Source organism: Molothrus aeneus, chromosome 9 (assembly GCF_037042795.1).
Source record: "Molothrus aeneus isolate 106 chromosome 9, BPBGC_Maene_1.0, whole genome shotgun sequence".
In the NCBI taxonomy this organism is placed as follows: Eukaryota; Metazoa; Chordata; class Aves; order Passeriformes; family Icteridae; genus Molothrus; species Molothrus aeneus.
In genome coordinates, this window is record NC_089654.1 from 20,713,987 (window position 1) to 20,726,198 (window position 12,212).

General features: G+C 45.8%; 1 protein-coding gene across 10 annotated transcripts in view; it reads left to right on the forward strand.

The window, feature by feature from the left end:
* The first annotated feature begins 951 nt into the window (after positions 1 to 951).
* NTNG1 (netrin G1) overlaps positions 952 to 12,212 on the forward strand; it is a 148,694-nt gene continuing 137,433 nt past the window's right edge. For 6 of the 10 annotated variants that reach the window (XM_066555785.1, XM_066555778.1, XM_066555781.1 and 3 more), the window contains exons 1-2: positions 952 to 1,197; positions 7,160 to 7,860. In XM_066555785.1, the coding sequence (XP_066411882.1) occupies positions 7,615 to 7,860 (246 nt within the window). In that variant the 5' untranslated portion in view covers positions 952 to 1,197; positions 7,160 to 7,614. Of the gene's footprint in view, positions 1,198 to 1,600; positions 1,790 to 1,813; positions 1,929 to 7,159; positions 7,861 to 12,212 lie in introns of those variants that run through there. The other 4 variants (XM_066555783.1, XM_066555784.1, XM_066555776.1 and 1 more) reach the window with 4 other exon arrangements.

Consider the following 12,212-nt stretch of genomic DNA (forward strand, 5'->3'; position numbering starts at 1 on the left):
TAGTCATTAGTTTTAGATACTGTTTTGTAGCTTGGAGAAATCTAAAAGGGAGAAGTGCGTGCACCTCTCGTTTAAGCGACAGAAGTAGAGGGCGTGCAGGAGGGAGCGAGGAAGCACAGCAGAAGGAGGAGACGGGGTTTTCGCGTCTTTCAGGAGCCCCGAGGGGTTGGTGCGGGGCGGGCGGTCACCGCAGCACCACAACAGGACAAGTCGCGCTCCCTCCCTGTGTCGGTGGCACTTCGGTGCTGTAGGCAGAGGACGAAGCGGCGCTTCCCCGGCGTGCCCAGCACTGCGGAGGGACCCTCCGGCGAGTTGGGCGGCACGGCACGCTGCCCTGTTCCTGCAGCCGAGTGCGGCTGCGGCGGGGCGCTGGGGTCAGCCCGCCGGGCTCGGGGCTCGGACGGCGGCAGCACGGACAGCACCTCCGCCTGTGCGTTACCAGGCTGAAGCCGAAATAACACGGGAAAATTAGAGCTACTCCAGCGCGCAGGGAGCAGCCACAGCCCTGCCGGCGGCTGGGCGGCTCCCGCTCGGTTCGGGGCGGTAGGTCCCGTCCCGTTGCCCCCCCGCGGGGCAGGCGGCGCCGGCGGTGCGCCCGCGGGGCGGGGAGCGCGGCGGCGGGGGGGCGGGCGCGGCGGCGGCGCTAGGGCCGCGCGTTGCGCGGGCCCGGAGGTGGGGTAGCTGCCGCCGCCCCGCTCGCCGGCAGTCGCGGCGAGGTCGCTCCGAAGTGAGGAGGCGCTGCCGCCGCCGCCCCCCGAAGTTTGGCCGCGCCGCCGGAGCCCTCCGCGCCGCAGCCCCGGCCAGGGGCGCACTCCGCTCGCGCCGCGCGCCCATGCCGCGGCCGCCGGCGCCCCGCGCGGGGCCGCTCCCGCCCTGAGCGGCGGTGGCGGGCGGGGAGCCCCGGCGGGCAGGACCCGCCCGCCGCCCCGCCGAGCGCCGGAGGAGTGCGGCCACCCGCCCGCCGCGCGCCGCCCGCGCCCCGCCAAACTTCGACGCCGACAAGTGCCTGGGCCCAGCCGCGGCCCCGCCGAGCCCCTCCGCGACCCGCCGGAAACTTTCCCGGGGAAGAGCAACCCCCCCTCCTCACGCCCTCCCCGCGGCCCTTCATGCCGCCACCGAGGAAGCCTCAGCGCGTCCCAGCGCCGCGGCGGCTCCGCGCCGCCCCGCGGTGAGGCTCGGGCGGCCCGAGCCCGCAGGGTGAGTCCAGCCCGCATGCCGCTCCGGGGCAGGATGGGGCGCGGGGGCTGCGCGGCGTGGAGGGGCCGGTGCGGGTGCCGGGGCTGTGTGCGGGGGTCGCCCCGCCGGGCTCGGGCCACCGACCGCGGGCGGATCGGTGCGGGCCGCGCGCCCCCTGCCGCCCGCGCGGAGCGGAGCGCGCCGGGGCCGGGGCCGGGGCCTGGGCTGGGGCCGGGCTGGGGCGGTACCTGCGCGGTGCCTCCTCCCGCGGAGCTCGGAACCGGGAGCCGGAGCTCGGAACCGGGCCGGGCTGCGCCGCGCCGAGCTGTGAAGGGGCGCGGGCGGTGCGAGAGCCCTGAGGGAGCGCGAGCGAGCCCTGAAGGGAGCGCGAGCGAGCCCTGAGGGAGGGGCGCGTCTCTGGCGCCGGCGCCCGCCCCGCAGCGCGGATTCAGCCGGGGAGAGCGGCGGTCCCGTCGGGCAGAGGCGGGGGCGGCGGCGCCGGGCATCGGCCACTGGTACCCAGCCTGGTATCCTCCCTTGCATCGGAAATTGCAGGCGGCTTTTCTAAACATTCACACGCACACAGAACCCCCAAAGAAAACCCCGCATGGCGGTGAGCAGCGCAGATCAGCTAGACGCGATAAAACAGATGCTTTTCTACTCTCAAAGTTGTTGCATGTGCGGTTTTGGCCTCTGATTGATACACTTTTATTGTTCTGCAATCAACTTTTTACTACTCCGGATCTGATGTGGTAGGAGCCAGCATTACTTCTACAGAAATGTTAGCAAAGACAGTGAGTGGAACAAGCGGTGGAGATGCTTTTAAAGAGGGAATAAGTCACTGTCTTGCCTAAGGACAATGCGGTTCAGGATGAGCAGCTGTGGCCGGGGAAGCCCGTCAAAGGGAAGAAAACAGCAGAACTTCCCCTGGCTTGTTTTATGTTGTGGTTGTGGTGGTGGTAGTTTGTTTTGGTTTTTTTTCGTTTTGTGCTTTTCATGGGGAAAAAATAAAGGTTAATTTCTGGTATATTTCTGGACCTTAACAGGGTGATTACTAGAGAGTTTCAAACAGTTAGTGGCTATACTCTCCTGAGTTACAAACTTTATCTCAAACCTCTGACATTGATAAGCAGCACCAACTTTCTAGCTATTTATGTAAAATACAGCAATAGCACAGAACAAATTCAGCAAACGGTAGGCATTCATTTTTGAGCCTGAGAACTTTCAGTTAGAAAGTCATCAGCTCACACCATAACTTGAAAGCTTTGTAGCCCTATGCCCTGGATACACTGTGTGATGAGCATGCATCACCTTATTGAGCATGAGGAATCATTGAAAAAAACCCAAAAACAAAGCCTGTAACTTCCCCAAATGCTAACTTAAATTCCCAGAGGAAAAACTTGCAGAACAGATTGATGCTAGAGATATTTAAGGCAAGACGCTAACAATTATAAAGATGCGAGAGGAAAAAAAGCAGCTATGTACTAAGGCTGTAAAATTTAAATAGCTGAAATGCTTTTTACTCCATATTCTGACAGCTGATGATACCTGGCAAGCAATGGCAGTGGTAGTATGATGTGTCAGTCAGCAAAGAATAATGTGTGAAAACCAGAAGTATTTCAAGTAGAGTGCCAAATCGCAGGGTTTTGGTAGCTGTATTTTATTTTCTTTAATTAGGTATTGACATTTTAAATTTCTCCTGAGGCTAAGAAATCTTTTTCTGCTAAATAGTTAAATAAGCTAGATAAGAATAGAACCTAAACTTTGATTGGAACAGCATTTGAGGCCAAAGGCACCGAAGCAGTTGCTTGAGTATACTGCATTTCATACAAGTATTGACAGAAAGAATGTGTATTAAATCATTAAATACAGGGTTCCTTCTTCTTTGAATAGATAATTTTGTGTTTATAAAAGGAGTTGGTTTGTATATGTACAAGGTTCTCAAGTTGCCTACGTGTAACATGGTATACAACGCGAGGTTAGTAAATGTAAGTTGCCTGAGGGTTAGAACATTATTTCCTATGTTCTAAACTGGCTTTAAATAATTAATAACTGGAGTGGACGCACAGGTGCCTTTTACTTGGGCTTGATTGGATCCATTCATCTGCTTAAGCTGTTCGGGATACAAACTTGAAACATGTTTCCTTTGGAAAAATCTGTTCTGCAGCTGCCGCTGTGGGGAGGTGGCAGCCGGCACTCCTCGCCTTGCCTCGTTGTTTCAGCCAGTTCTCCTCAGGCAATGTAGGATCTGCTGTTGGCTCTCCTTCCTGCTCCTGTGTGCTGGCAGGGTACACTCGATCCAGTGCATGGGCAGTGTGGGAGGTGGTCACTATTTTATTACCTCCTTCACGTTCCTGCGGCTTGCCAGAGAGAGGCCCAAGAGCCCACCCCTATGGATCTCACAGCGCTTTCCCAGCAGGGAGCTCATGCAAGACATCCAGCCGCTCTGGTTGTGAGGAGGGGAAGGGGGTGGATTTTCACAGTGATGGAAGGAGGCAAAGGAGGAGTGTTTGCTAACTACCCCTAATGAGACCTGAAGTTCTTCCCTGCACTGATGCTGCCAAGATGCATTTTATCTATTCTGTAAAGGGGGTGTCTCCTCCATCTGCAGAATTAACACATTGCATGAGCTGTGACTTCCCCATCTGGAAAGGGATGCATGTGCTCAGAGCCTCCTCACAGCTGATTTCAGTCTGGGGGTCAGCTGCATGCCATTCTTCTCGGATGGCTGTGACATACTCGCTTGTGGCCAGAACGCCCGGCACTTGGCAGACGGAGCAGCGCTCCGAGAGCAAGGCAGAGCGCAGATGTGGCCTTTGCACCGGTGCCTCCCAGGTGCCTCCTAGTGTTTTCCATAGTGCAGAGGCTGTGGCACATGGGAACGTTCAAGGCCCCAGCGCTGCTGCCTCACACAGCAGACGCCGGGAGCAGTGTGCTCTGGAGGCTTTGCATACATTTCCTGAAGTCGTCCAAGCAGTTTGCCGTTCCCTTGCCCTCAAGCCATCAAGGCTGCTGATCCCTCTTTGCCACCCCCATGGCCCACAACACCCAGGGTGTGTGACTAGCAGGGCAGGGCAGAGGGAATCAGGGCATCCAACAGTAGCTATTAGTGGTTTGTTTGATTACCTTTTTCTAAGGTCAAATGCACAGGCATTACAGGGGACAAAAGGCCCCATTGCTGTGTGTTGCCCACAGCTAGAGGCTTATCACTAAACATCTGGCACAGCTGTAAACTTCAGAAATGTTACTCCAAACATTTTTTCTACAAAATAATTCAAATAGGTGTGTCCTTAGCAATAGGGCACTAAAATGTAAAACGCATATCATAAGTGACTCTGCAGGAACAAACAAAAGCAAGACAAATCATATAGCTCTGTCAGAAAAAATCCTGGCAGCACTCAGCACATGATCCTTAATGTGCTTTGGTCAATATCTTTGTCTATATCAATGGAAGCTCATTAAAAGAAGATATTGCAGACTAACTGAGCCATGCCATACTAGTTCTTGCCAAAGCTTGACATTTTTAATACATTAATAATATGTCTGTAATGTAATGGAAAACTATTAATCAGAACTGGTTATATGCCAGAAATTTAAGCTATAATTGGCTGCTTCTTGTCAGGAGTGTCTGTTGTACATGGCTACAGCTGCCTAATGCTCAGATGTCTTGCACTCCTCTGCACTTTTTTCTTGTCAGTGCACTAAATTCAATCGATGTTATAGTCTATAATTCTGTGTAACGACCATCATTATGACTGGCTTACTTTAATGAGAATTCGTTATATGGGAAGTATTTTAGCACAGTGTGTTAAGGTAGCAGCTTGCTTCACATTATTTAGTCCTACCCAGTCCTGGTTTATTAGTGGATCTGAGTTTCAGCATTATAAAATGTTACAGGTAACTAAAGAGCTAGAAAGGAAGATATTAAAGAAAAAGTTTTTTTTTGCCTGAATATACAAGCTTGCAGTCTAAATATAATTACACTCAGTAACTTCTTATTTCTACACAGAAAAAATTGTATTTATTTACTTACTGTTTATTCCAGCTATGACCAAGCCATCTCAAATAAAAGGTATTCGATTTACTATAAATTAAAAATAATTTGCAGCTTCTTCTAGCAAGAAGTTGTTTCCCATTTTCATAGTGACATAGTTTCCTATAACCCTAAGCTATGGGCTCTTGCAGGTGCTTTTTTTTCCTCTTCAGGGGAAGAAGTGTCTTTAGAATGACACAGAAAATGTTCTCTGAATTACTGAATTCCAAAATAATATGCAAACACTCCCACTGAAAACAAAAAAAAAAAGAATGTAAGGTTGCTACAAAGCCAACAGTACTACCCAGCATGCTTCTTAAAGAGATTTAAATTTAATTTGGTCTTAGATAATTCTGCTTTTGTGTCAGATTCAGATTTGAAGCTTAAATATGTTTGAGCAAATTGAGAATTGTTACTGCAGGAAAATTCAGATATTCTCTGCGTATTCTGATAAAATACATGAGAGTTGTATGGTAACACTTGATAAAATGAATATAATGGAAAATTACATTTACGTCCATACAGCAATTATTGTAAATTACTTTGCTATGGAAACACAATTCAACCATCTGTTGGCATTTCATGGTGTCTGTAGTTTAGCTTAGTTTAAGATGAAGCATTATTTAAATATAGGGAGGCTGTTTGCGAATAGCTTTGAAGATAAGTTTGGAAAATGAATATTCCCAATGTGACACGTTGAGGAGCTTACCAGGTCACACACCTCTTCCCGTGGCTGTGGGGTGTAGGAGGTTCATGACACTGGGCATAATTTAAAGCTGGGAAGCAAAGCAGGCTGCAGAAAGTGGCGACTTACGATTGTTTCTCAACATCTGTCCGGTGGGTCTGGCTCGGTTTTAGCATCCAGACAAAGGAAGTGTGGAAGTGCTGCAGCGTCTGGCTGAAATTCCCTGTCGAGAGCCCCGCGCCCTGGCTCTCCAACCTCGGGTGGCACAGGCTGACACAAATGCACTGGAATTCCTAGCCCTGGTGTTCCTTGTCCCTGTTTAGGGTACTTACTCTGTCTTTGCAGTTTTCCTCATACAGAATTTGGATTTTTTTCCCCTGTGTTATTTAGGAAATATATATTTGAAGTTGCTGTGATATACTTCTAGGTATATTTTATACCTGTAACAATGTGATTCAGGTGCTACAAAATGAGGAGATTTCTAGTTGTTTTCTGAAGAGGGGAAAGGGCATATATTTGCTGTGAAATAAGTGCTGAGTACTCAGGTACAGCAACCCTCAAACCTAAGAAAATAAGGGGGGAAAGCATCCTTATAGTAAGCTACAAAATAAGCCATTATCTTTACCAGTAGTTTGTCATCAATGTGGTCTGTAAATCACAGTTCAAAGACAAAAATAAAGGGAGCAAAACTCTTGCAGTGCTAATGAGAAATGTCAAGGAAATTGAATTGTACTTGCCATATCTTTGTTATTCTTAAAATAATAATAATAATTTAAAAGAAATATGTAAGGCTTTTGGAGCTCCATGAGGTCCTCTTGCCAAGAAACTACTAGCACCTGCTAGCCCTGATGCCCATTTCTGTGTCACTTGAATAAAAGAACCTTGCTGCTGCTGCTGCCCTGCAGTGCTGGGTTGACTGCTCCCCTGCCTGCCTGCACCATCTGGGCCATGGCTGAATTCAGTAGTTTGCTCTCCAGTTTTGCTAGGGTGAAAATACAGTTTTGGAAGCAGGAACCTCTAACTCACCTGGAACATTATAAATCTGTCTTTGTTAGGGTACAGTTAAATCCTTCATGTCAAAATACTTTTCACTGTGAATGATTTTGGTAGTTTCTTCGTTCTAGCACAGAACCCACAGTAAAGGTTATCCATATTGTACCAATTTGCTTTATATTGCTTCAAACCTTCAAAATGTCAACATATCGTATATTTTGTAATGCATTGATTCTTGGACAATAACTCTTAATTTTTATTGTTTCTAAAAGGGTGCTGGTGCCAGAAGAAAAGGATGATTGATGGGAAACAGACACCAGCCTATAGACACTCACCCTCTTCCTTCGGATACTGATTTATCAGTGTGTCCAGGCATCCCCTGCGAGCCCTGAGCACGGAGGATCACTCAGGGTTATCAACAGTCGAGCTCAAGACCTGCAACTTCACAAATTATTATCTGCTCTTGGACATCTTTTACAAGAAGCCCTGACAGATAAGTTATAAGTCGAAGGACAGGTGCTGCATGGCTGTGAAAGGCTGTCATCAGAGCCTGGGTGGCTTCTACCAAAGTCTTTAACATAGTGAAACAAACATCCCATCCTAATGCTTCACGTTTGAGTTGGAACCTGTTTTATAAATATATACATTATACGTACATATAATCTCTAGACTGCACATACGCCAGCACTGAGCATCCTTTACGAAGCTGACATAAAAGGATTTAGAAATGTATTTGTCAAGATTCCTGTCACTTCACACCCTCTGGGTTACTGTATCCTCCGTGATGCAGCACTACCCTTCTGTGTGGGGGCACTATGACGTGTGTAAGACTCAGATTTACACAGAAGAAGGAAAAGTATGGGATTACATGGCCTGCCAGCCAGAAGCCAGAGACATGATCAAATATGTAAAAGTGACTCTGGATCCCCCCGACATAACATGTGGAGATCCTCCTGAGACTTTCTGTGCGATGGTAAGGCAAGCTTTTCATTTTGCATAATTCGTGGGGGTATATTTGGGATAGATGGCTTCAAAACAGAAGCCCTAGAGTGCACATGAAATTATCCAAGAAAGCCTGCATCGTATTCCAAACGTGAAAGGTTCTGCTGTACAAAAGTCTGAGCAGCACATTAAGCTGAGCAATGAGATGTTCTGCTTATGAGGACTTAACTTGACTTTTTCTGAACTCAGTGTCTCTCTACAGCAACTCTTAATGTATCAAAAGAAATCAGCATAAAACTCCTATTGTGCTAACCCATAACTGGGATGGCCTTTGCCTGATCAAGAAAGATTTGAATGAAGTGATTCTACTAAATCAGTTTAAAGCATCATAGCATGGCATAATTAAGTCTAATTTCCAAACAGTGAGACCAGTTGAACTCAAATTGCTAAAGCTTAAAAAATGGTGTTGGGAGTTGGGCTGCTGAAGTTTTCCCAGCTACCCAAGGAGCTGCAGCAGGTCTGTATGGACAGTGCAGCTAAAATCACCTCCAAGCTCTAGCGACTACTCACAGCTTTCTTTCTAGCTGAAACTGTAGGCATTCAAGAAAACTAAGAGAGACCAGAGCTCCTCATTTTACATGGTCCTAAAATAGATTGGGTTTGGAAATGTTTGGCTTGGTAAGTAAATGCACAGGTATAAGAATCCAACAGACACTCTATATGTATATATACATATATACACCTACACACACACATATGTATATATGTATGTATATCAATATTTTACAGCTGTGCTGCTCCCAAGTGTTTGATAGACCACACTGTGAGAAGTTTCAGTTAAAGGAGATCTTAACTTGAAGATAACTTCTTTGTGCTCACACTTAGAGAGGCTCTCTTTTCTTTGCGATTGGATATTTCTGTTAAATAGCGAGTGGAAGATACTGAATTCTTTGAAAAGAAAATAAGAGATTTGTTTTACAAATCATGCACACTTACATCTGTTAATACAGCACTGGAAACATGCTCCACATTACCTACATTATTTAGATTTGAAAGACCAATGAGTTCTGGTAAGTGAGGTTATCACAACTGGGAAGTCTACGAGATATTTGTTTGCCTGTGTACAAATCATCATTGCTGGGTGACAGCATCCCCGCAGGAAGGAAATTTGCTTTTAAATGCCTTGTGGCATTGTTTTCCACTACTGCTGTTCTGTAAGGAGGTCAGATCCAACCACACATACATTTAAGGCATTATTTGCACGCATGCAGCTGCTTCCCACGTACATTATGGTAATAGCCACGTGATAAATTGCGAAGAAAAATGAATAAATTACAATCACTATGAACCTTTGACTGCACCACTTGCTCTCTGCCCACTAATCCATCTCTGCTGACATGTCTTTGACACTCTAAATCTCCAAGCAGTTTCAAGCAGCCACTGTTTAAAAACAAATGGAAATCGTGTGCCCCACATAATATTGTCTTACTGTTTTTTTTTCCTTAATCTTGAAATACATTTTTTCCATCTGAATTGTAGTAGCTGTGATTTAGCACTCAATAATATTTAGTAATTCATCATCTAATGCAAAAAATTGTTCTTTTAATGAGAAAAAAAACAAAAGAAACAAACCTGCCCAATAAAACTTGTTTCTTCCTTTTAGTGCAGATAAACATTGCAGCAGTTCCTATCTTAAGTAATACTGTAAGTTTCTGAAGGCCTTTATTATTAGTATGCACTCTAGTTAAAACAACAATTTTAAACAAAAAACAACAAGGCAAACAAAAGACATTTTGATTAAATCTAAGTGTTAAAAATGGTGCCGGAACTCCCCTTGAAAACATTTGACCACATCTGTTCATCAGTGCTGTGATGTGGGAGGAAAGTTTCCTTGGGAATGACCTGAGATTACAGCTGTAGCTCACCTGCAGCTTAAGCCTGTGAGATGCAGAAGGCCACCAGAATCCTCACATGAGAAGCAGAGAAAGGGGAGTAACTGGGGAAGAAGAGCGAGAGAGAGCCCACAGAATGAGAGTGTGCATTCAGCTACACAAGTGTAGAGTGACTGACTCTTACATGATAAACTGTGGGATTTGTTTCCAGGATAGATGTAGATTGTACATATCCACCATATTTAGATATGCATTGGTAGTGGCTTGGCTTGCTTGAAACATAAGGAAAATGACAGAAATATTTAATGTTCCTAAAATACTGCCCATGGCTCACAGCAGAGCATTCTCATCCCTAAAAATGTATTGTCTATCTGTGCCATAGCTAGCTGTAGGAATTACATATTTCCTGCAAAATGAGGTTTTATGTATTTTGTAGGGCTGAGCCCTTGGCATTTTTGAGATCTTGAATTTTTGTGTTCACTTTTAGTTTTAGAAAACTAGTTAAGAAGATAGCACTGACATACTTGGAGAAAGTGGGCAGTGGAAAAAAGTTCTTTCATGTTAGGCATGTTCTTGTGCTAAAAAAGACCAAATTTGAAGTGACAAAGATGCAAAGGTTTCTTTTCAGCATGTTGAAGTGCCAAACTGGCTTATACAAATGCTTGGTTTTCTTCTTGTCAGTACTGGCTATGTGCCTGCCAAACCTGTACCACTGTTTTGTTATTGAAATCAGGTTAACACTGACTTGGAGAAGAACAGGGTCTTCAGCTATTCTAATAATAAACAAGGGTATCAAGCAGCCAAGTCTGCTTCTGCAGGATGACAAGGAGGCTGAAGCAGCCTCCTGTTTTATCTGCATGTCGGTTTCCTGATCAGGTTTACTAATTTTCTCTTCACCAATTGGACTAAGGTACTAACTGTTGAGTCTCTGTCAGCCTTTGGTGTAATATAGATTAGATCCTTGAAACAAACCAGGCTGAGAATTTTCATTCAAGTCCTGCTGGGGGATTACGGTAGAATCTAAGGCAGTCTGTGAGAGTAGCTGATAATAATCTGCAATAACACACAAAGCAGCCGTGCACTGCAATGTGTGTGCGAGCATACAATACAGAGGAGATGGGTGGTTAAATTGGCCCCCTACATATTTCTGCATATTCACCATGGTATTAAATGTTCTTATGAGTCTGTGATGAATTTGTACTTTCCTTGTTTAGTTGACAGACTGAATAACAGGGCTTTGCATATGTAAATTTGTTGCAAAATATAACAGCCCTAGCTGGCAGCTAAAGCCAGCATTTGGCAGCTCACCACTTGCAGGTAGCTTTGTGGTGTCCCCCCAGAACAGCATTTGTAGGTATTATGGGGAGTATGCAACAGAAAAAACTATCCCACAGTTGCTTTTAGGCATCTATTCTGAGAATAACATTATCCTTTCTGATGACATTCAGTATTGACAGCTCATGAGATTATTCTGAAACCTCAAACCCCTGGAGACCTATAATTATTATATGAGATTCTCAGGTTTCATTTAAAACATGATCTTTATTTCCTTAGTCCTTCTGGTTGCAGGGAAAAGTTTGAAAATGAAACCAAATAGCTCAAAAAGCAGAAACCAAATAATCTTCCAAATTATTGTTTGTTTAAAATCTCATCAGATTTAAAGTCATTCAGGATTTCTACAGCTCGGAAAGAATTTTTGCTCAAGAGGAGAGATGCATAAAAGAAACTTTAAAAAGTGGCTAAGAGCAGTTGAACACTTACAATTTCCAGATGTGGAGTTGCATGTATCTGTAAGGAGGATGTGACAGCATCCTTCCAGAATAAGTATATAAGAATAAGAATAATGGCTCCTCCTGCCTGCAGGATAATCAGCACTATGGGGAAGGGTTCTCTGGTCACCTCTGGCTTCCCTGTCCATTTTAAAGCAGTCTCTAGTGTCTCAGAGTGAGCTACATATGCTGGCAGAAGGTGCATGACTGCTTTCTGTGGTATTCCTTCAAGGAAATTTGGACATCTTTTGTCAGTCACAGACTTGGACCGAACAGCCACAGTGTTTAAGCCAGCATGACCCCTTTCTGCAGATCTGTAATTTATTAACTTGGAGCATTTGGCATTGCTCAGAGTATGTCTGGCCCTGTATGCTTGTGCATTGTTGGCCTGGGAGGTGAGGAGAGGAGAGAAGAGAAAGAAGCTATTCACATTTTCAGGTTTGAGCTGCAGGTTTCACACTAAGCAAATTTTGAAGTACCTGGTGGTGCTAGTTCTTGTGGCCTGCAGCATTTCAGTGTAAAACAAATCTTGAAATCCCTGGGAGTAACTAACAGTCAGTGAAATCTACTTCCCTCTTTGTAAGAACAATTCCACAATACTCCGTCCAGTCATAAAGAGAAACAAATCTGACTTCCTATGATCATGACCATCATTTCCTCTACCAGAACAGTGTGTAGGTGGCTTCTGGCTTTCCTTCTCAAACATGTGCCAGCTCTGTCCC